The following is a 25,862-nucleotide window of genomic DNA, read 5'->3' as shown; positions in this document are numbered from 1 at the left end:
CTCCGTGGCTTCTCTGAGTTACAGGGGGTCTCGGCGTAGCAGTGCATGTCCATATATGACGGTTGCAAATGGATACCAACTGTCTTCGTAACAAAAAGACACACCAAAAAACATCCAAATACCTCCATGCTGCTCGTATGTAATGTCCGTCTTGTATTGAAGCCCCGACATGAGAAATTGTCCCGAAAAAAATTAAATAAGTCTATTTTTCAAGCTTGTTTGTAGCGGAAGCTTCTCGAAGCTCCTCTTCCCGGTTCGTCAAATTTGGACGAACTGGGAAGAGGACAGACCCTGGTTCGTCCAAATTGGATGTCCAATTGGTCCAAATCGTCCAAATTGGACATCCAATTTGGACGAACCGGGAAGAGAAGCTTCCGCTACAAAACAAGCTTGAAATATAGACTTATTAAAATTTTTTCGGGACAATTTCTCATGTCGGGGCTTCAATACAAGACGGACATTACATACGAGCAGCATGGAGGTATTTGGATGTTTTTTGGTGTGTCTTTTTGTTACGAAGACAGTTGGTATCCATTTGCAACCGTTACATGGACATGCACTGCTACGCCGAGACCCCCTGTAACTCAGAGAAGCCACGGAGGACTCTGAAACTTCTCCCAGCCCTTAGTCCACATGCGGGTGAGTAGATAATGAGTTCAATTTCAATTTTGGGTGAACTACCCCTTTAATGATGGTGAAAAATGATTCATGATGTCACACTGATTTTTAACCTTTGACCATCAAAATCCAATCAGTTCACCCTGGAGTCCAAGTGGACATTTTGGTTTGGTCAGCTGAGGCTGTGTCCAGGTGTTACTGATTGTGTCCACATGAGGACAATGGACTCTGGCTGTGTCTTCCACAGAGGGATTAAAGACCCCCTCTGATGAAAACCCTGTTTTTCGTGCTTTTCACATGTGGCATTTTTCTGATGTTAGAGGACATATCAGCAGAAAAGGAAGTGCAAATTGCATTTCTGAGTTTTTCTGCCTTCAAATTGCTGTGAACCAACGGCAGACACAAACTGGCAGTTTCAGACATAGTGGCATAGTGCTGACAAACTCCCGCCCCGCTCTGCATTTGGCTCAACAGGCTCAAAGGTGAAAGGCCAGAGAGCTCGGTGTAAGGCGGCCGCAACAGTCTGTATGGGTCCGCCACATTCTCACCAAGAAAAAACAAAGGAGGGGGGTGGCTGGCTGGTTGCAGAGCAGCGCAGTCTCCGCCTACCACCCAGAGGCGCATTGCTAATGAGCTGCTGGTGCTGTGCAGAAGGAGAGCCCTGGGAAAGGGTTGATTTTGGCTAAAAACTTCATAATCACAATTTAAAGACCACAGAGAATGCTTTCAAATAACCAAAAAGGGTCGTTGGAGGGGGACTTTAAAGCAACTCTGAGGCCTGAAGCGGGACCTTTAATGTGGAAGTCACTTTGCATCCACAGATCCCGCACAGACTGCATCAGGAGACCTGGATCTCTCAACAAAGTATCATTAGTCCAGGTTTTGTGAAGCCTGGGTCCAGCAGCAGAGTAGAACTGATCTGAAGAAGAGCTGCCAAGGCCAAAGTCCCACAGAGAGATTTAAAATGGGATGTACCGTCATATCAGGAGGAGAGACCAGTGAGGTAAATGTTTGTTAATCAGCCACTTTTAATTTGAATTCTACCAGCAGATAATTGGTCAAACACAAGGCTGTTTTTACTCAACTGTGTTTCTAAAGGTTTTTGAACTACTTATTTACTAAGTTACAGTGAGACTAATCTTACAAAGGATTTATGCATTGATTATGATAATGTTTTTAACTTGGATTGTAACACTATATCACAAATTAACAATTCAAAATCAGTCATAAGACAGTTTTCATACATGCATTGATAAACACTACCCACTAACCTTAATTAATCAATAACTGATCAGAACCTGTGTGGACCCATGTGACTCACCAAGGCCTCAGAAAACCAGTCCAATGAAACTCTGACCTTCATGGAGCTGATGGTGGTTTAACAAACAGCACAGAGACATATCTCTCTTCTCTAATGTGGTGTAACATATTATAAATGACATATAAACTGTTAATAAGGTAATAAATAATCAAATTATAAACCATCCATGAATCTTTTATAAGGGTACTCTTATTGTGAAGGGGAAGTGGCTGTACTATGAGCAGCTTGCGTTACTAAGGTTTAAGGTTCCTATATTGTCATTGTATCTACTGTTGCCCATAAAGTTGGAATACATTTTTTATACTTTTATATTTTATCATTATATAATTTTTTCCCTCTTCTCATGAAATGGTTATGACAATGTGATTTATTCTTGATAGATAAGGTGTACATCCTCTCAAAACTTTATCAATTAATCTCCTCCAAAAATATCACTGTGAAATGTAAATCTCAATCAACCTGTATAGGTAATAGGGAAAAAAAGAGGGTAGTTATTCTGGAAAGAGGTTCTTGACTTAATCTCTACAGAAAGCGTTGTTCCAGTTGAAGCTAAGATATGTTTGTTGCACATATACCCTGAGGATTTCCCAGCGACTGTAAAGGAACGTACTAATTAATTTCTGTCTGCTACAAGCTAAATGATATCCTTAAAATGGAAGGAGATTCAGGGAGCTACCCCTGGTCAGTGGATTACAGAGCTGTCATCTAACGCCTAAAGGACTGATGCCACCACCTTATGACCTCAAAATGTCTTGTTACTAGTTCCATGGCTAGAGTATTAGTATTGTCAAGTAGAAACAGAGATGAAGAAGATGACTGAATTATGGACTTATGCATTGGATATGTGTGTCTGTATGCATACTGATATTCACTGAAATGTATGTATGCTAATAAGGTATGTAATGCACATATTGATATTATTATCAATACTTTATTCACCGTAGATCTTATCGAGGGTGGGAGGAGGGATGTTGGAAGGGTTTCTGTTTCTATTTCTGAGTGTTATATTGTTATGTTTATGAACATATGTTCTTAAAAATGGGAAATCAATAAACAAATTGTGGGAAAAAAAGGAATAAAAATGAGGAATGTGTCTGAAAACAAAATTATTCCAACTTTATGGGCAACGGTGTATCGAATGAAAGAATATAAAACGAAATTATATTGCAATAATAAACAATAAAAATATAACATTAAGTTAGCATTCACACACAGTAACACACTAACACACCAAAAAAAAGAAAAAAAAGAATAAATAAATAAGAATTTCTCTTGTAAAGGTCAAAGGTCAGTCGCACTTGTACAAACATATGGTTCAGATGTGTTGAAGATCACAAACAAATGAGGATGGAAAATGATAAGAGCAGAAAAAGCTGCATCCTGGCCCACCTGTTTTCTCTAACATGCTAATTATACTTTTCACAATATTCTATTATTTTAAATGAATATAGTTTTTTCTTTTTTTTTCCTCTGACATTTCATTACATACAGAGTAATGGATTACTCTGTAAGCTGTATTGATCATAAAGGCCATAGCTGCTGCAGGAATCCATGAACAGTGTGTGACAAGGGGAAAAAAATGAAGGAAGTCATTTTGATCAAACATTAAGGTTCAGTTCAAATGAGCTGTTGGTCCGATTTGTTCTGCGAACTAATAAGTCAGTTATTATTCAAAATGTATTGATAAAAATGCTAAATGTCACGGATGATCGTGAGGCTCTTCTGGGGAAGACTGGAGGTGTGGGAGTGAGAGAGAGAGAGAGAGAGAGAGAGAGAGAGAGAGAGAGAGAGAGAGAGAGGAGGGGCTTTCTCTCTCCCCCTCTTTTCTTTTTTCTCTCCAGACGCGTAAAAACGGGCAAGAAGCGCAGAGCGGAGCACGACAGAGGAAGACGAGGAGGAAAAAGAAAGAGCGAGAATAAAAGGAGCGGGAGGAAAAGGTAGAGGAAGCAGCAGAAACAGAACAGCAGCCGGAGGAGGAGAGGACCTGGGCCGCTGGATGCTGGATGCTGGATGTAGCCGTTTAGCCGGTGTGTTTGTGGGGAATGTGCGGCTCCGCCTCAGCTGCTCTCCAACTTTCTGAATCTCTGCTCTCATGGTGAGAGGAGGACGCAGAGAATGGGAGTAACCTGGTCCTCCAAATGCCTCGCACTCTTTGTAGCTCTACACATAGGTGAGTTACCAACACTATTATTATTATTATTATTATTATTATTATTATTATTATTATTATTATTATTATTATTATTATTATTATTTAGTCTAACGAAGGAAACACTTTTGATCTTTTTTTGGTCCTCAGAATGTGTTTCAGTCGTTTCTCATTTGTTGTAAAAGACTAAACTCGGCTCATCTTGAGGAAGAATGTGTTTCATATTTTTTTTCCTATAATTTAATATTCTTAAACTCTGCTTTAATAATTACAGTCGCCTGTGGCAGTCATTTGGAGATGGATGTTTTGTCTGATTGAATTCAGTCCGCTGAAGAGAAGATGCTGTGTACTGTGTGTGTCTTGTGGTGGCTTCATTATTTCTAGTGTTATTACAGTCGGTGGTTTCCCTGTTGATTTGTCTTGTAATGAGGCGGTGGAGGAATGTGAGCAGCGGCGGCGGCTCGTTTCAACGGGGCTACACTTCACATTAGGAGTGTGTGTGTGTGTGTGTGTGCATGTGTGTGTGCATGTGGTGTGTGCTAACAAGGGGAATGCCCCCCTCCCGCCCATCCTCCTCCTCCTCCTCCTCCTCCTCCTCCTCCTCCTCGCTCCCTCTCTGCACCTCCGTTGTCCCAAAACTGGAGCCATTTGCTGCGTTTTTCCACCTGTAAAAAAAGGCCTTCATATATTTTTCACTTTTAATGTTGGGGGAAAAAAAGATGCAGCTTTGATTTTTAGTGGCTCTGATATTATTGAGTCGGTGTTTGATTTTGTCGTGTAAAAAAAAAAAGGGGGGGGGGGGGGGGGGGGAATGAAAATTTAAATGTTCGTTAAAGTGGATTAAAAAAAACATAACCAGCACATATCCGTTTATTGTTATTATAGTGAATGTCAGACCGAGCTTGTCCCGGTTGGTTTGGTGCCTGGCGCTGCAGTGCGCGGAGCTGCAGGAGCAGCTGCACCGTCAGACCCGCTGTCCCGGAATAAAAACCGGAGGAGGAGAAACAGACTGTGGCGTTATTAAATGTATCTTAGAGTGTGAGCCGAGCCGCTGCACAACCAACACACACAGACAAGGTCGAAAACAACGAAAAATCTCCTTTATGTCCTTTCATCTCTGTGCATGCGCAACAGAGGCCGTGCACCCGCTCCGTGCACCCGCTCCGTGCACGGCCTCTGATACAGCTGCACATTTTATTTTTCACGTTTTATGAATAAAACAAACAAAACAAACAAAACAAAACAAAAAATAGATAGTATTAACAGAATGAGGGTTTAGTGCAGCAGAGACAGAGACAACCCTGCTCCCCCGGGATCCGTCTAATACCTGACAATAAGAAGATGATGAAGAGCTGCAGATATCTGAGCTGAGGCAAGAGAAATATGGAGATTGTTTTCTGCTGTTGCATTGCATAACGACGCTGTGGAGGAGGGCTCCGCATAAGAGTGTGTGTGTGTGGCGAGTGCGTGTGTGTATTACGGTGGTAGAGAGAAATGCTGAATTATTCAAGACGCAGAATCCTCCTCTGTGCTATTGTTAGAGAGAGAGAGAGAGAGAGGTTTGATATTGACGGTCCAGAGGAGGAGGCAGAGGATGGAGCTGATGATGAAGGTGGACTCAGGGCAAATTTGGTCTGTTTTCTGATCCGCGAAGATCTGCTTCACACAGACTGATGATTACATGGCGGGAAATCGAACGAAATCGGTTAATTAATTGGTCTGCATCACCCCCCCACACACACACACACACACACACAGTCCGAGCTCCTTCAGCAGCCTCCCCTGGATTCTGGATCGTCCCGTCATCCCTCGTCTTCACCACCTTCAACTGGGTTATTTGCTGCTATTTCGTTCCATTTGAATCTCTGCAGTGTGATTGGCTGCTGGGAGCGGAGCTCTGCCGCAGACTTCACCTGAACTCCAAATAAAAACATTTCAACGGGGTTGAAGATATTCTCATAGTGAGCAGCGAGCGGGGTGTTTGTGCTGCATGTTATTATAATAATTATCATTCTTACTATATTATAAAAAAAACACAAATTCATGTTCATTTATTTTTCTACAATGATTCAAGACCGAGTTTTTTTTTTTTTTTTTTGGAGGTATTTTTACGCGCGGAAAATGGCCTCGTGTGTCGGAGTGGGTGTGTCTGTTGGAGCTACAACACGCTGCTTTTGGCGTCGATGCAATGCAGGCAACAGTGTGTGCATGCGTGCGTGCGCGTGTGTATGTGGAGGTGGGGTGAATGAGTGCGAGCATGCCTGATGGGAGGCGTGAACGAAAAAGGTGTGCGCGCCCCCGCTCATGTGCATGTGATGGAACTGTCCTGGTTTTCTGGAACAAAAATCAACCCAGAGAAGACACACACACACACACACACACACACACAAAACTAATAAAGGATGGAGGATGAAAATGTGTTTTTCAAAATAAAAAGAGGCACAAAAAACGGCACCAAGAATAAACATGCAAAGGTTAGAATAAACGAATAAAAATCGGAGTCGCGTCTTGCTGAGAATAAAAAAAATAAAATAAAGTAGAAACAAAAATAAAATGTTTTTATTATTTAAGAATTGAACGAAAATAAAGATGCGACGAAAAAAGGAACAAAATAAAACATTACATCTTTAATGCATTATTAAAAACAAATACATGGTTTTAATAATACCGTTTTAAAGACTGGATGAAAATGTGTCCAAGAAATATTAATATTCATCAATAAAATGTGACCGATGATTAATACGAAAAAAAATAATAAAAATGAATGAGATACCGGAGGAGGGGGGTGGGGGAGGGGAGGGGGATGACTCCGTTTGGGGGGAGAAAAAAAATCATTATTCCAGTGTTATTATTACAGTGATCTGAGCGCTGCGGAGAGAAGGCGGGAACATGTTGCAGTGAGAGCAGATACTTAGTTTGAGATGATGTAATGCCTCCAACACACCGTGGCACAGGCACCGTCCATACACATCCACTACACAACACAACACACATCACACATCCACTACACAACACACATACACATACAAGTACAGCAGCTGAACGCTTTACATATTTCCTGTCTGAACAAAATATGAGAATATACTCAAACAACAGTCTACGGACTTTAATGAGAACAACACTGTAACATTTAGACTGAATCACGAAATCAATATGAGGTCCGATAAAGGAACAAAAACGATCAAAACCTAAAATATAATTACACAGATACCACAACATTATTCATATTAAAATACGTTAAAAACCACGTGATATTATAGAATAATAAAGAAATTATCATTGGTCTTCAAAAACATCATAAATCCCAGCGGGAATGTTCAAGGACGGCTACCACGTTACTATGGTAACTAAACGACTATAAAGTCATATAAGGTCATTAAATTCATCACATAAAGAGGTTCTGGATGTCCCATCCCAACAAATTAGGAAAAATATTGAATTATTATATATAACCATATATAACACTTACATTATTAAAAACAAAAAATAACAACAACCAAAAAAACTAAACAAAAAACAGGATATGCTAAATGCATTTTATTATTAGCCTATAATATAGTATCAAAAATATTAAGAAACAATGAGAAATATCTACAAGGCAGATACATTGTTCTAATGTTATAAGAATATTAAAGAAAGATCAATATAAAGTGTTAGAGCTGGTGGCTTCATGTTGTGTTCATGAACCAGTCAGTAAAAGTTTTATCTGAATGGAAACTGGAAGTTTGGCGTGAAAACACCTGTGGTCAACAACACCGACTGCTGGTTGAAACATGAAACCATAAATTGACCTTTGTCCACTCTGACTCCACTACACTCTTACAACCACTGGATCTTTGCCATCTTTAAATAAATAAATACATTTTTGGATCATCTAGAAATGGAATAAAGTGCAGCAAACATGTTTAGTATGAAACCTCTGGATAATCCAAGGTCTTTTTATTAACCCTAACCTCCTCTGGAGGAGTTTGGGCTGGATGACTGTGACACCTGTGGTTCAGTCAGCAGCTCTTCCCCTGAACTGATCTCAGACCTGTGAGTCTGAACTCAAGCAGCAGCTGCAGCACACTGCTCAGTGATGTCAGAACACAAAACAACAACTACAGGAATGAACAATATTTACTTCTTATATCCAAAGACAGAAATGTGTTTCCAGATATGTTCCTGCTGCACTTATATACATGAATGTGATTTCTAGCAGGACATTGACAGTGAGGGGGACAGTCCGTCCCCTCGGTCAACAGAAAGACAGCCCAGCCCAAGTGGTTTTGCTTTTTTACTGTAAACAACATGGGTGCTGAGCACAGCTGCATAGACCTCAGCTGAAGCCCACCCCCACCACAGGGAGCACCTGACCTCACACTTCCACTGCTGCTGTATATATTATAAATAGGCATCTATATCTATATCTTTGACAGCTAACCCAGAGTCCTGGCCAGGCCTATACAGAGTCAACCCTGACTCTCATTAAAGGCCCAGTACGGAGCTTTTAACTGGATACGCAAAAGTCTCTGGTTTCTGCTGATGTGTCTCTGTTACCTACAACAGCAAATGAGCCCATCAGTGTGAATATACGCTATTTCTAAGTAGTCTAATTCTATACCTCTGGAAGGCATGGTCGGGTCGGACCACTGACGATACGATACCAATAGATACATTACCTCATCCATATGCACGCTGCAGATAGCTGCTAAAAAAAGAAACGTTTTCAGTTCAAGTCCCGTCATCTTTCTGGCGTTCCCAAAACAAATCTGCACTCGCTGGCCAGGCAAACGTCTTAATGACAGTGGGAAATGCAGTCTTCATTCCGGCAAAACGCCACCGCTTTCGTCCACCGGGGCCGCCAAAATCAACACTAAATGAAAAGTCTGAACAGGGGCTTTAATATAAAACAAAAAGAGGACAGTGTCATGTGACAGACCACAGTCAGAGGCTGATAGATGAGACGCTGCTCAGCTCACAGCTGTGTTCTCTTCAAATGCCTTTTGAAGGTCAAGTAAGAGCAGACCACACATTAAACAGACATAAAGGAGTCAGCTTACTGACTTTATACTTTTAGCTTATGTAGTTCAATACCACACATACGTACAGCTTCTCTCCTCAGACATTAGATGTGGAGAGGAGGGATTCCTCTTGTAACATGAGACGTTCAATATAGAATAGGCTCTATGCACAGCTCCTTTATTTCCTGTCTTACATTATTGGACAAACTGATTAATCCAGGTGTGTCTGACCATTGTGACTAGACACACCTGTATTAATCAGTTTGTCCAATAATGTAAGACAGGAAATAAAGGAGCTGGTTTAAGTTCAGGAAGTAGTGGAGCTGTGCATAAAGCCCATAGAGAAACATTAGATTTAAATTATAGATAATAAGGAAAATAAAATCATACAGATTCTAAAGTAACATATATGTTGAAAAATTTACAATAACATGGGTTATATCACAGTTTGATTATAAAAGCCCTTCCTAGCCAGTGAAAATGCTACAATGTGGGCTTCCTTACAAACAACACACACTCACACACACCTCGTCCTCCCCTAACATCCGTGTCTGGTCCTACACGTCATGCTGTGTTAGTCCACAGTTTGATCGAGTGGAACCGGACAGCAGGCGTGTTATTATCCAAACCAATCAATCAGCCTGATCCCCTGCTTAATGAACCACGCACATGCGCACGCACACACACACGCACACAATGAGTTAACAAAGGTCATGTAAAGAGGCGTGGATACGTCGTGTTAGTGCATGTATGTGACTGAAGGGGGCTGGACTGGCTGAGAGGGGATGGAGGCGTGTCAGACCTGGCAACACACACAACGCACACACACTGAGGGAGGGAGGGAGAGAAAGAGAGAGAGGGAGAGGGAGTGTGAAAGTGAAATGTGAGGAAACAACAAAAGGATGTTTTGTTTTCACATGAATATATCTTATTCGCTACACTTGTTCAGACTAGAGCTATTCAGTGTCATGATGTCTACTTTAATGCTCCGTACTTGTTTACACCATGATACACGCTATAAGTTCTTTTAGGGTATATTGTGTAGGAATTCCTCCCATCTAGCGTTGTGGTTGTATATCACAAGCAACTCAATGGTATTTTTCATGCTGCATTCACATGAAATTGGGCAGACGGCAGACGGACGACAGCCGCTGCACGTAACGGCATAAACAACCTCTATGTAAACAAGTGGTCCGTCAGCACCAGGCAAAACAATACACATGACAATATGTTGTCATGGTGATGTGGTATTGTTTACCTGACCCACGTTTTACCATCTTTCTCTGGACTTCTGTAACTAAAATGACATCTGGTTTGTTAGCGACGGCCGTCTGCCCGACTGCAGGTGAATGCAGCATCAGTGTAACGCTCCATTCCTCCTCACTGCGTTACCACGGTGACTTTTCACAGACGCCACCTCCACCTGAGCCGACAGCTCCGGTGTCTCCGCTGAGTTTCTGTGGTTTCCTACCGTCACGCTGCCACTGAACGTAAAAACATGGAGACACCACATGGCAGCAGCACCGAGCTTACCCGCTCCATGGAGATATGAATGATATGAACGGCTCATTCAGAGCTGAAAGGAACACTTCACTTTGTTGATGGGGGGGATTACTGGTTAATGAAAAACAGACTTTTGAACCAAATAATCGATTTTCGTGAATAGATAACAGGAGAAGTTACACAATGTCCCTTTAATATATTTACTGTTTCATTTACAAATTGTGTTTTTAGTCTTTCTCAGTACAGCTTCCATGAGCAATCAGCTCTTCACCTGACAAAGTGTGATATGATGTGTGGTCACCTGATACACCTGCCAGAGTTCAGTGTGTTAGTCTCTACCTCAATCCTCTCTTTCCATCACTGTGTAACTCAGCCCACCTCTCTGGTGACTGACACTTCTCTCTCCGTTTGCAGATGAAACTGTCCTTTATACATGTCAACCAAATGTAATGTAAAGCTTGTGAAATATTGGTGGATGACCTTTTGAAGCTGACCTCAGAGTTCAGTTCTGACGAACATGAATGTTGATGGTGATGATTGACACCATGAAGTCTAATCAAATAGACGCTTTGCTCCGTTTTTCTGTGAAGTAACTTTCTGTTTTCTTTCCCTTTCTCTCTCCTCCTTTCCTCCTCCAGTCTCTGTGCTGCAGACAGTGCTGGTCAGTGCTGGTCAATGTGACTCGGTGTTTAAAGGTTTCTCAGACTGTCTGCTTCAGCTGGGGGAGAACATGGTCAACTATCCCCAGGACCTGGACGACAGGGAGAACCTGCACAAGATCTGCACGTATGTTCACACACCTGCAACTGCAACATGCCAGAGATGGTGTCAGCATTATGACTCATGCATCTACCCCAGAGATGATTGGCCAGAGCATTATTGAATGGGATTACTTTAGCTTGTATAAGTGTTGTTTTGTTCACCCCATGACTAAATATCCCAGATACAAACACTGTCTTGAGCTGGGTCATGTGACCAGCGACTGGAGCCACAGGGCCAAGGCTGCTGTACATATTTATATACTGTATATATATGTATATATATATTAGAATAACAAGAATAACTGCAAATTTGACGACTCCCAGTTTTTTTTTTTTTACTTTAAAAAAAATTATTTTCCATGTAAAAGGAACATGCGATCATCATGGGCACAGTTAAAGTCACAATATTCTTTCACACATATATACATACATCATGGTATAATTTCATGCTATTTAAGGTGCATACACAATCCATTTATCCCAGCGTTGAGTACATTTCTCCAACTGAAGCAAACAAAAGTATTGAATGATCCCATGGGCCAATGTTGGAGGATCTGGTTGCGACCATTTTCTAGTTATAGCTTTTCTGCTACTTGCCAGAAGTATTTGTCCTTATGTGGGACTGTTTCTGGGGTTTTACCGAGATATAAATTAATAAAAGAGAAACCTAGATTATTTTATTTATCTCCGTTGACAACTCCCTCCAGAATGATTGGTTTTTCTTATTTTTCCAATTTGAATAAATCCTTTGATTTTTCTGTTCAAATATATAGAACAGTCTTCTGTTACAAAGTAACATCAAATCAACTTCCAAATGACCACAACAGAACCCTGTCTGTCTGGTTTCCTCATTTACACACACACAGTCTTGTTCTGTAGTGACAGTTGTGTTCTCTTGACTCTAAACCAAAAATAATATGAGTGATTTAAGCAGAGACCCTGGGGGGGGGGGGGCTAGGGGCTTTGGACCAGCTGAACCCCACTTCCAAAACCTTCCCATCCCCCATTTTTTTTCATCCCACCATCCAAACCGGGTGGGCACCAGATGGCACACTGCCCCCCCCCCCCCCCACACACACACACAGGAGTTTTTAATTCAGTGACAGCTCCATCACAGCGGTGTTGAGGCGTGGCAGGAGGGGCACATTAATACTCCTCCACACACACACACACACACACACACACACACACACACACACACACACACACACACACACACACACACACACACACACACACACACACACACATAATCCAATCTTCCAATCTGCTCTTATTGATGTTGTCCTCCTGAACTAAGTCATGTCATCGCCACATCTCTGAGCAATTAACGTTGTGTGTGTGTGTGTGTGTGTGTGTGTGTGTGTGAGAGAGAGAGAGAGAGAGAGAGATGCAGCACGTGTCAGTGAGCAGGCTGGTGTCATCTTTACATGAACTGGAGGGAGAAAAAAACAGATGGACAGATGAGAGGTGGCAGTCAAAAAAAAGATAGAGTCTAATGCAAAACAAAGAAAAAAGAGAAGAATTGATATATGGAAAATTGTGACTATAATAAAATATAATGGGGAAAAAAACTGTAGGAGAAGAGGAAAGGAAAACGAGAACAAAGAGGAAGTAAAAGAGTAGATGAGAATGATGCTTCACTATGAATAAAACATGAAAACCTCAAGGAAAAGGAGTGGGACAAAGATGGAAGGTTGAAGGAAAGATGGAAGAAATGGTGACGGATGAGAAGGGAAAGGAAACAGGGAGCAATAAAAGAAGAAAGGAAAGCAGGGAGAGAAGAGAAAAAGAACAATTTAGATAAAAGAATGGGAGCAAACAGAGAAAAAAGGATAAAATAAATGAGAATACATAAGGAAAGAGGAAGGAGGAGGAAGATATATGCACATGGAAGACATTTTTGATGACTTCCCTTTCTTTTTAAAGGCAGCAGCATGACTGACAGTGACTGAGTTTGATTTGTCTGTAACACAAGTGTAACCTCCTTGGAACACACACTGTTGTTAAATGATTAAGTTCAGTTTTCTCCAACAGCACTTTGTTTTCTGTTGAGCCAGATTCTGGGATGTCTTCCACTCTTGGCTCTTCCTCCTCTTCATTCAGTTAAAACCAGTCTCCCACAGCAGTGCTGAGCATGTGGTGTTAATGCCTGCTGTGTTTTCTCCTGCTAGTTACTGGGATAACTTCCACTCCTGTGCAACGACAGCGCTGGCCGACTGCCAGGAGGGAGCCACGGACCTCTGGGAGAAACTGAAAAAGGAATCCCGCAACCTGGATTTCCGTGGGAGTTTGTTTGAACTCTGTGGCAGCAACAACGGAGCCCCCAGATCTGCCGACGCAAGGGGCCTCACGTTGGTGCTCACCACGCTGCCCACCGTACTGACTTGGCTGGCGTTTTAACCGATACAAGGGGGGGAAAAAAAACATAAAGTGAAAAGAAGAAGAAAAAAATGGAAAAACCCAAATGAAAAAAAGAAAATAGAAAAGAGTGATAGCTACTCTTCGATACAGAAATTACGACTTCAAGGACCGAGTTTGACTTCATCACCAGAAAACTACACCCAAAAATGGAGTTTTTACTACTACATCAGTGTACGGCGGCCGGGTATGCCTTCCTGAGACATCTGCTGTACGTCCTCCTGGAGCGCTCATCCAATCACATGCTGACCTGACCCAGAGGTCGATGACATGAAATATTCACCAGCCGTTGAGCTGAAATGATGACAATGATGAAAATTTGATGGATTCTTGCCCGCTTACAATTGTGGAATTACACAGTATTAAAGTCAACCATGAATTATTGATGTTTAGTAGGCTAGGCCTAGACAGCACTGTGTGACTGCTGGGTGCTGACACAGTATCAGGCTATATATTAGGGTTCCTATATAGCCTAAAGGCACATCTTCATGTGTAATGCAAGGCTGAGCTTAGTGCCACAAAATCAATAAGACAAGCCTAGGCCTATAGTCCATTTCAGACCAGTCACCTCATTTCCATTACGGACAGTTTTTCCTTTTTTATTGCGCCAAATTGACTTTGTTGAGCCCGGTGTGTTTGATGGACTGAATGCTTGATGGTGATATTATATTTGCATTCTTCTTGGCTGTTTATTGTGCTCAGGCTACAGTCACACCAGCCTTTAAGACGGTATTTAGCACCAAGTTGAATGGAGTTGTCATAATTGGTGGTGAGGTCAATCTTCTCTTGTACAGTCTCAACTCTTAAAGGTAAAATTTGTGGCATTGACAAAAAGCAAAACTGCAATACTGTCTTTGATCCATGCAGCATGGCTTGCAGTCAATCGTGAGCCTGCACTAGATGTGTTTTGATAGTGTTTTACTTTTGGTTGTTGAGTTAGCTCACACTTATAGAATCAACACCGCGTGAAGACATCTCGCTCTGTCAGTCTGGTGTGACCTTAGCCTCGTTTTCCCCGCCCAGCTCTGGGCTGCAGGGATCTAGTTGAGAGTATTTAAAGCCTGCTTTTCTTTAAAGACCCGTTTAGACTGATGTTAACCTGCATGAAGTCAGTTCAGACAGTCTCAAAGCATTTTAGGAAATGAGCACAAACTCTGAAATGTGGGTTATTGTTGTCACTTATGAGCTTTTTACCAATGGTTTCCACATAGCCAAAATGACTCCACTCTAAAGTAAATTTAGCCTGGTTGTGTAAGGCTAGCTAACATATTTTATTTAGAAACAACTACACACTAAAAACAGTTGGGTTAAAAATAACCCAATTTTAACCCAAATGTTGGGTTGAATAAGGACCAACCCAACATTTGGGTTATTTTAACCCAACAGGTTGAGTTATTTTTTTTAACCCAACTTTTGGGTTGAATTATTTAACCCAAGAGTTGGGTTATGTTAACTACAACATTGGGTTATTTTTAACCCAACTATTGGGTCGTGTAATAAGTGCTTGCTCAACCCAATAGTTGGGTTAAAAATAACCCAATGTTGTAGTTAACATAACCCAACTCTTGGGTTAAATAATTCAACCCAAAAGTTGGGTCAAAAAAAATAACTCAACCTGTTGGGTTAAAATAACCCAAATGTTGGGTTGGTCCTTATTCAACCCAACATTTGGGTTAATGTTGGGTTATTTTTTTTAACCCAAATGTTGGGTTGTTAAAAACTACAGAGAGTGCTCCAAACTTTTCTACCAAGTGACACCACTGTCACAGAAATAAATGGCAGTGGTGTCACTGGTTAACAAGTTTGGAGCGCTCCCTGCAGACGTAGATTGAAAAGTGGTTAAGTGGTCCTTCAAGTACAATTACTTATCATTAGTACCTCTTTAAAAGAGAAAGGAAACTTCCTCGATTGATTATCTTATGTTTTAATATAAACCTATTAAAAGTAAACGCTTGTAAAAAAAATAATAATAATAATAATAATATACACTTTTAACATAATTACAGTGTTTCTCAGTGAAAAAACAGGTAAAACAGTATGATATAGCACAGCACAGAATTTTATTGCAAAGTTCAACTTTACAGTAACTTACCAACAGCCGTGGTTGCCAGAATTTCACCATAACAAATATGGTACAACACATGAGGAATTACAGTTTGTCAGTATAGATTTAACAGGCAGCAACTCCTTAAATGATATCACAAACTAAGACCATTGTGAACCAGAGTAGAACATCATTGATAAACTGAAATAAACTCTTTTTGCATTTACACATTATGTGAAAAACAGGACTGCTCCAATACCTTGTCCAGTACACAGTGTTGAGATCTTGAAAAAACAGCATGTGTCCATATATGAAGGATAATCCATGGTGAAAGAAAATTAACATCATAATAAAATTAGCCACTTGCCCTTGGTTGATCAAGAGTAATGAGTCAATAGCGCAGTCTTGGCTGTAGGGTGCTTAACACGGTGTTCTGGGAAACTGGAACTTCAAGGATTTGCAGTCACCAACTCTGCATGAGACTCCTGTTGTTCATCAGGTGTTTGGACTGGCATGATCCTCTCTGCATTCAGAAAACAGAAACATAGCAAAAGTTAGATTGATGCAGTACCTTAGCATGATGCCCACACAGAGATAAACTCAGCAATCTGTTGCTCCAATGAGCTAGCTAAGCTAACCTAAATACAGATGCATCTCCTCAAACAATCAGACAGTCACCACATTTGGTTCAACACTGCTGTATAAACTTATTAAAAATGATTTTTTTGGCATTTGGCAACTAAACCACTGCTTACCTGTGATTAACCCTGACAAGACTGGTGTCAGAGTCATTGGTCCAGACTTGACTGAAGACAGGTGGGACAGTAGCATGGTGCGATGTTCAGGAAACTGTAACTTGAGCAGGTGGTGTCATTGTTTCTGCTGGAAGATTCCCAGGGTCTCAATCAGGTGTTTACTGTGGACTGGCATGATCCTCTGTATAAGCAGACAAAGAACAACGAGGAAGATTTTTATCAGTCATAACTCAATTTTATCTATTTAATGATTCAATTTACAAATGTACTCACTGCTTAGTGTTGATAATGCTGAAGACAAATCAGTTTGCTGGCCATGCCACATTCCTGCAAAGTTGGCTGCCTTGCATTCTCCAGCTGCACCATGCTGTGGAGAAGGTGAAATTATTTTGTAGTGTTAAAAAGGTGTACAAGGGATGGTACAAAATTGTATGTTCAAATAGACAGTGGTTGAAAACAAAATTGCGGTAACTCATGCTCTACTTCATGGATATCGGACCAAGGACATTTTTAGCCTGGTGTATTTTCCCTCTTCTCCATAAACAGAGTAACAAATACCTTTTACAGTAATGTGTGATGTTGCCCTCCGTTGGGAACTTCTGGAGGCCGCTCCTCCAAGAGAGCAAGGGTCCTCTTCAGACTGTCTCTCTCCATGTGCTAGCTTCCACATACTTTACTCTGATTAGAAAACACAAAACAGTATAACATTAGGCTACAGTACATTTACTCTCTGGTCTGGTCTCTCATGCTAGTTGGTAATACAGAGGTAGTAACATCCAGACATACACACAAAAAACTGCCTGTTTGCCAAACAAAAGCTGAACATAAAACAGGTTTTCTTTTAGCACAACATGCTAACCTGAGTGCAACAACAACACATAATGCTGGCAGCAGAGGACCAGCCATGAACGGTACTTCACCACCGGCTGTGAGCCACTGACCCACTCTCCACGGCAGGTGAGCCCCCGTGGGGTCAGTGGCTTATTCTGTGATTGAACATCAGTTGTGAACCCTGTTCGCATTTAGCATCAAACACAGGCTATTTTAGAAGAAGGATATCTCCACATCTAACGTTAATTGACTCCAAACTTATCCATGACTGCTGCTATGATAAACTACTAGCGTTGTTAACTCTTTTCTCTTTTTTTGCATTAACATGCGGCAGCAGCATGTAGCTCATCCTCACACATCCACTGTTAGCGTTAGCCTAGCTCATGCGCTAAAGGCCAAAGTAACACAAATATACTCATTTTAAAATACTTACAGTTTATCTGTAGCTTTGCCACGGACAGTTGGTATCGATCCAGCCTGAGAAAGTCCAGTCCAGCGGTGCATGGACCCTTGTAGCTGAAGCAGTCAGACTTTGCCGACTGAAGCTGGGGCAAATAAAATTAACCCATGTCTCTTTGGCTGGGGGCAATATGATGGAGCGTGAGGGTTTGTCTCCAACAGAGCAGCTTTCCGGTTGTGATAGCGCTCCGGCGTCACATAAAAAAAGAGTAAATAACGGATCTCCACAGGTAGCTGTGGTGGTGGGTGGAGACAGCATTTTTCAAATGAACCGGCCGGTTACGTCACAGAATAACCCAACCCTTAACCCAAAAAATGGGTTACTCACTGAAAAGTAACCCAATTACTTGAACAACCCAGGAATTGGGTTAAATTCATAGCCCTATAACCCAGAAAATGGGTTACACCCTGGAAAAATAACCCAACAATTTAACCCAACACCAATAACCCAGAAATTGGGTTACAGAAATAACCCAACATTTTTTAGTGTGTACAAATTGACGCAAAGCAGCTAAATCCACTTTAGCTAGGTGAGCAGTTAGCGGTGACAGTTTGGCTTAGTGACTGAAGGCTAACTGCAGGTCTGACTTAGCAGCTAAATCAGGACAAAACTCAATCCTAAGTAGGTGTAGCAAGTATTTCTGTCTTTTTTTGTGTGTTTTCAGATGTTGTGCTCATGTCCTGAAATCCCATGAGTTAAAGTGTAAGTTGCCGTGGGAGACGTCAGACAGATGGAACCTCCAACATATTTGTGACGTAGAAGAAGAAGCACATTAGACTGAACAGTGTTGGTGTCGGTGGCTGATTTCCCACCGTCTCTCTGTCCTGCCACATTCCTGCTCAGCACTACCATGTGTTAGAAATGAATGAGTCTGGGAGCAAAAAATAGTTGTTGGAAGAAAGAAAGAAAGAAAGAAAGAAAGAAGTTAGATTTTTGAACAGCTGATAGCAATACAAAGACTTGACTTCATGGCCAGTGTAGCTTAAGAAAAAAAAAAAAAAACGAAACCGTGGCTGAAGAGCGAAAAGACTGTTGCCATTTAGCACATCCCCCTTTTTCATATGCCAGTGATTCATACTAGATGACCTTAGAGGTGATATACAGTATTTTAGGTCTGTATGTTAGATTAAAAAGCCGAGTCCCAACAGTACAGTAGCATCATAAACTACATAAAAAGAGTAAATAAATTTGAGGAGGTTGTTTCTTTCTTTGCTGAGGCACAGACGTTTCCACTGCCTTCTGACAAAAAGATATGTACTTCTGTTTGTTTGTTGGTTTGTCTCTCTGTTTGTTTATGGGGATGTTGCGTATCAAAAAGAGTTTTAAAAAAGGACTTATTCCAAAAAGTATCTAACAGGAGAGTATGTATATCAAAAAGATTTTGAGAAAATAAAATAATATAAAAAGCTCTATTATAGATAGTCTATCCCAGACAGTTTTAACACAAGGTTGATACTTTACAAATTATAGGCCTACTGAGATATAAAAAAAATAAAAGATTGCTAAAAATGATAAAGAGTAAACAAATAAAATTACTAATGTTTGAAAAGAATTGTGTGCTGTCGTTTTGATGAAGGGATGAAAATGTGTGTTTTCTTTCGATGGAGTTTGATGTGTTGCTTTCAAGATGATGGACTCTTATTCCTCACACACAACAGGGTTTGGAGTGTATTCATTATTAATGAGGGAGAGTCCCTGAGCTGCCACACGTCTCAGCACTCACACTGAACCAGATGAGGAGGAGGGCGAGGACCAGGGGGAGGGGACAGGTTGGCTGTCCTCATGTAGAAGATGTTTGTTCAGTCCAACATGGACGATACGAGCTGCCAAGACCCCCAAACCAATTTGCATTTGATTTCCAGCTGACCGGTCTTTCCACACAGGAGGGACTGTGACCGTCCTCCCTATGAGGACATATTTACTGTCTTCTACAGGAGAAATGTTTGTAAAAAGGGAAGAGGCAGATTTTGTTGAGAAGACAAACGGATGATTCTTGTTTTTTTAGTCTGAGGGAGGAATAACTAAAACAATAAACGGCACAGTAAAGACCTTTCTGTAATGTCTTATGGCAGCATATTGATATACCAGCATTCCTATAATTTTGTTACATGATTAAACAATTACATAATCTTCAAACAAAACAGGGAAATGCTGGAGATTTGAAAATTAATAACACCTATAGGATTTAGGGATTATATTATTTATTTTTAAATATAAAAAAGAGGGGGGGGGGGGGGGGGGGGCAATATCCCAAACACTGACTAATATGTCACTAATATGACTATATAAATCTATAATGGGAGAGGAATATAGCGAGGTAAAATTCTCCACTTTACTTGGTCTGCAGGGCCCTGGGCCGCCTTCATTCACACCATTTTCCTATTTTATAGTATTTCAGTGACACCAGTTTTACATAATCCTCCAGTAAGGATCCAGTTCTCCGGATGCAGGAAAAAATATGAAGCAACAAAAGTCATAAAATTGAAAAAGTAGGAGATTTATGGGAGAAAAGGAGATGATTGCAACCGTAATATTTCTCTGACATTTCCACAGCACTGCAGTTGAGAAGTGTGGTGCTGCAGGCTGGGTTTGTTCACACCTCATCTGTGTCTGCTATTTCACTTCTTTTTGATCACCACATAATAATTAACATGCCTCCAAAATGTCCGTTCATTTACAGGTTCATGGTGCGTTTATGTCTTTTTCTTTAATCACCCGCAGCAGAGTAATTGTAAATATGCAGGGTTTGCAATGTAATGTAATACGTAATGCTATCTGCCTATTAGCCCGCAGTGTAGTTTATGATATTATATGTCCATGTTTTTTTGATAGATTGTTTCCATATTGTGGCTGCACACCTGAAGGCCGGACGATGGCCTCGTGTTTTCTAATAGCGGCTTTGCAGTGAGAGTGTTGCGGTGTCATTTCGTTAAGGTTTAATGAAGCTCAAACAGATTGTCTTCAGAGCCACAGTTTGCGTGCTGCGGGCTCCCGGGGGAAGCCACGCACGCACTCGCGGCGCGTTTCTGCATTAATATGGATGTGATGTGATGTGAAGTGAGGGGGAACACGGCTGCTGTCTGCGGACCAGGCGGATCCTCGCTGCTAAATAAGAAAAGCCCCCCCCCCAAAAAAATAAAAAATAAAAAATACACACGGACAAGAAGAGGGAGAGAGGAACGCGTTAAATCTCGTATCGTTAACGGAAAACCCCGACACAAAAATGATAGGCCTAGACATTAAATATAGATGGGTCTCGTCTCAACCACCGATATTTTTAGGAGACAGAATAACCATATAAGGCCGCCGGAGCATCTCTATCTGTTCTCATCGTGAAAGCTACAGTGGAAACCTCTAATCCGAAGGAGGCCGATTTAGTTAGTAATAAAATACATAAACATTTACATTTTTAACAAAATCATCATGTTTTTTTGGTGTTTGTTAAATTCCTAAAAGTTATCTTTTTGCTCCATATCTCTAAGTAGGCTATAATAAATCAAACATTACATTAAAAATAATCAAAAATAATAATAATAATACTAACGAAATAGAGAAATAAAGAAGAATGTAATTTTTGACATTTTTATAATTTTTAATTTGGATAAAGCAGAAGCAGTAGAGGAAGGTGAGACTAAATAATTCCTGGAAAATGAAAATAATAATAATCACAAAAAAAAAAAAAAATCCTTAGAGGCAATTATCGCCTGTAGGAAGAAACAAGAGCAGGCGAGATTTCAGGCAGCTGCTCATTAAAAATGGATGGAGGGAAGCCTGAGAGATGAAGGAATTCCCGCGGGATTTGGCGAGTCTTCTTACTAGTCTAACCCTGTTTTATATTCATTCAGTAGCGTGTCAGCATCTATCACACAACAGGAAGAACAAGACGCAGATTTATCTTGCCTCATTTGTCCATGTAATCTGGGTCAGATTAGAGTCAGAACCTGGTCTGGTTCAAAGAGGGTCACAGTGGGGAACTGGGACCAGGGGGGTCCTGGACACCTTTAGTTTTCTTTTCTTTCTTTCTTTTTTTTTTTTTTTTTTTTTTTACAGTCAATCAAGGAGTGTCAAATGGATTGTTGAAAAAAGGAATCTGAAGACCTGGAGACTACACTACCCAGAAGCCTTAGCTGGTTACTGCCAACATAATAACATACACTCTCATTCTTCTTCTTCTTCTTCTTCTTCTTCTTCTTCTTCTTCTTCTTCTTCTTCTTCTTCTTCTTCACCACACACAGACATGATAGGCATATCTTTAGGTTCTGTGTGTGACCACTTTCACTTGAAAATTCTAAAGACACTATCATAGAAAAGACAACGCAGAGTGCAGAACCTGCCTGAAGAATGAGCACCACTTTAGGTTCTATAGAGAGTTCACTACCTGAGGAACATCAATGCGAATACAACAACTAATACACAGTGAGTTTTATGTATGACCTTGAAAAAAAACAAACAAGTTCATCATTTTATCCATAAAAATAATAATGCTAACCCCCATCTAACATGAAACACAAAAAGAAAAAGAAAACACAACATAGAAGTAAGAGAAAGCAGAAATGTGATTAAGACGAATAACACAGCAGTCAGCTGAAATGTCCCAGCTGCCCAGACTGCTGCTGAATATCTCTTATTATTGGATTCAAACATTGAACAATGTGTGTGTGTGTGTGTGGTTGGTGGGGGGGTGCCAAACGGGAAATGTGCTGAAACCCCAGAGAGGTGTCACTCATATTTTTCTCATTCACACATGCCATGAGGCTGCTGCCACATCCTCCTCTCTCTGACAGTCCTGTTCCACTGAAGCCTCAAATACCTTCAAACCTCACTGAAGCTCATTACACCTCCATAAGGTTTTAAGAAGACAGCAAAACATTCCTCTTCCTAAAAATCCATTCTGGTCCTCAATAGTGACAAAATGAAACTTCAGTTATTTTCAGATTCTACTGGGTTGCCTGCAAATCTACAGAAGATTCAAGCTGTTCAAAAAAATAAAAATAAATTTGAATAAGTTTCAAGCGTTAAAGCAGAAGTAAGTGATATATTTGTGTTAATATAAGTCTTAAATAGTTATATCTTCCGACAGCAATCACTTACATAGAGTGTTTGGTCTGAAACACGGGTCTGTCAGTCACTCTGCTCTGCTCTGAGTCGAGGAGAAAACATTTCTCGTATCCTACAGTTTTTATCCAATGAGGAGAGAGAACGGCATGCAGGGCTGTGTGTGCAGCCAAGGGATGCGCCTGAATGTGGTGACGTAGGGACGAGGACTGTTATGGTGCGTTCAAGGCAGCCCGTAACTCGTGTTTTTCCGACCTGTGAAGTGGTACCAGTTCGATCTGGTACGAGTTCACGGGTCAGAAGTTACGAGTGGCCGTTATAGTGACTTTCACAGGTAAAACAGGTCGGAAAAACACGAGTGGGTTGCCTGGAACGCTACAAAGTCGTAAGTTGTGACTTGAAGCTGTAATTTACGGTTTCAAAAGCCTACCTGGAACGCAGCATTAGCCAAAACGACCGGATCGCTTACTTCTGCTTTAAGTACCTGGACTTCCTTATTGATCATGAGCTGTCTTTTACACCAGTCACTGTGTTGAAATCAAAGGGTTAATTACCTGGTAAAATAAAGGTTCAATAAAAGTTAACTAAGCCATCTCAATGAGTTTCAGCAGAATGTTAATTGAACTTGAAGCAAATAGACATGATGTTCCTGAAGCACAGACACAAGACAAACACCTTCAGCTAGAAGCAGATTGGTGAACATTTGATTTCAGAAGCACAAGCAGATCAGTTGTTTTTCAAGCCAAAGAATCAGCCCCTCACTGCACCACTGTGTCCCTCTGGTTCCACCCCTGTTCGTACAGCCATAGGCCACATTCATCAGCTCCTTCAAGGTGTTACAGAGTGTTCATCACAAGAAGAGGATGGACGGACGCTCTCAACAGCATGGAGGCATAGGATCTCTGCAGGCTTCCTCACCGGGAGTTCAGATGAATATAATAATACATATGATTTGTATAGTGCTTTTCTAAGGCACTCAAAGATATACAGTCAAAAAGAGAAAAAAGGTTCACACTGGTACTGCTCCCTGATCTGATTAAGAATGGATCTACAAGGTCAATGCTACAATCAAAAAACATCTTCCTCAGGATTCACCAACAGGAAGTGGGTATGTACGTAATCACACTCCATGAATCTGATTGGCTGGTGCCGACTGAACCAGGTGGCATCAGGGCAGTGTATGTTGGGTGTAGTCAGATCCAACCGTACGGTGGCCCTGAGAGTCCAGACAGTCCAAATCATTCTCCAACAGAGATGATTCAACAATTAAGCCAAGCACATAATTCCCAATAAATAAAGCTATGCAAGTCAGGGATGGAGGAATGGAATAACCATTCCCTCAGATGACCCCTGGACATTTTTATCCACCTCTCACACTTTCCCAACTCCCCACGGTCAAATGAAAGGTCACTGGGGGCTGATGTTTGGCAAGGAGGTGTATCTTTGGGTAAACTCTGGATGTCACGAGTTTCAGCATTAAAGTCCATTTTTTGGACTTAACAACATCCATGACCCTTCGGTGGACAAAAATGTCTACGTCCACCTTATTTTTTTTAAAGAATATTTTTTGGCTTTTCATGCCTTTATTTGATAGGACAGTTGAGAGAGACAGGAAATGGGGAGGCAGAAGAGAAGAGCTTGGTGTCTGTTAACTCCAAATTTTGTCTGCATTCTGGTTCCCGTCTAGTGGATCCGTAAATCACCAAATTCACCAAAGTAAACGTGTTCACCGACATAAAACTTATAAAATAGACATTAACTTGTAATACAATAAAAGCAGAAGGTTAACATAATGGCTCTGGGATTTTCTTGTACATTATATTCCTTAAATTAAAAAGTTTCACTGCATTTTATTAGCTTGGTGCTTTTATTTTGACGGAAAGGCCTGTCTCTCTTGCCTTGGATCCGGTTGCTTAGCAAAACAGTGAGTCAACGGCCCCAGACTAGATAGAGCCGCTCAACGCGGGATTTGAACCGGACCTGCAGTGAGGACTATAGCCTCAACACATGGGGCGGCTGCTCTACCAACTGAGCTAAACACCGCCCCCACCTTTGGGTTTTTGAAGGTATTTTTCAAAAACTTTTCTCTATTTTTCTTTTCTGTGTCTTAGCTCAAAAAGTCACTTTTGCCATGACTTTCAAGATTTTCACTCTACAAGGACAGTTTGAACAGATGTGGGTGCTGGGATCTGTTCAATAGAGAAATCATGTGTTTTTGCAGCAAAAACAACTGGTCAGGAAGAGGTTAAAAAATGTGAAACCCATGTCAAAAGTGATTTCCATGTTAAGTCAAGACCCAGTCCTATATGTATCACAACTCCTTTGGGAGTAACTGCTTAAAAAGATGTCTAAATGTCTCTTTTGTCCAGGGGTCATAGATGTGGTAAAAATGGAGCGAGCATCAGAGGGTGAAAACAGCATCGATGATGTGGTTTTTGATGATGAGTGTGATTTTAAAAGTACATGCCCACTTCCTGTTTGTTAGTCCTGAGAAAGATCTTTTCTGATTGGAACGCTGACCTTGTAGATCCATTCTTAATAAATCTGAGGAGCAGTACACCAATGTGTGTGAACCTTTTTTCTCCTTCTCCTTCTTCTACTGATTCTCCTTTTGGTAACACTTTACTTGAATAGGTATTCATCAGATTGACATAACACTGTCATAACCATCAATGAATACTTATGACAGCTGTCGTTAAGTGTCATTCGGTAAGTTATGTCACTTTTGATGCAAAGTTGACATTGAGATGTTTTTGTTCTGACAACTTGACATAAAGACAATTTAAACTGTCATAGCAGACCTAATTGCCAAACTTTAAAAATGATGTCAAGTTCTCATAACAAAAACATCTCAAATAACGTCAACTTTGCATCAATACACACCATTTATTTGAATATTGAACTCCAGATGAAACGATTTGTTGTGTGTTTTCCCAGAAAA

At 40.9% G+C, this 25,862-nt stretch overlaps 1 protein-coding gene across 1 annotated transcript; it reads left to right on the top strand.

The window, feature by feature from the left end:
- Positions 1 to 4,054: 4,054 nt before the first annotated feature.
- On the top strand, positions 4,055 to 13,758 carry nrn1a (neuritin 1a; the record flags this gene model as incomplete). Its single annotated transcript, XM_083995834.1, has 3 exons — positions 4,055 to 4,109; positions 11,233 to 11,380; positions 13,530 to 13,758. The coding sequence occupies 3 exons, from the start codon at positions 4,055 to 4,057 to the stop codon at positions 13,756 to 13,758; spliced, it is 432 nt and encodes a 143-aa protein (XP_083851960.1).
- Positions 13,759 to 25,862: the final 12,104 nt, after the last annotated feature.

The sequence above is a fragment of the Trachurus trachurus genome (genome assembly GCF_905171665.1).
Source record: "Trachurus trachurus genome assembly, chromosome: 20".
NCBI classification, from domain to species: Eukaryota; Metazoa; Chordata; class Actinopteri; order Carangiformes; family Carangidae; genus Trachurus; species Trachurus trachurus.
This window is presented reverse-complemented; position numbering and strand designations above follow the sequence as displayed.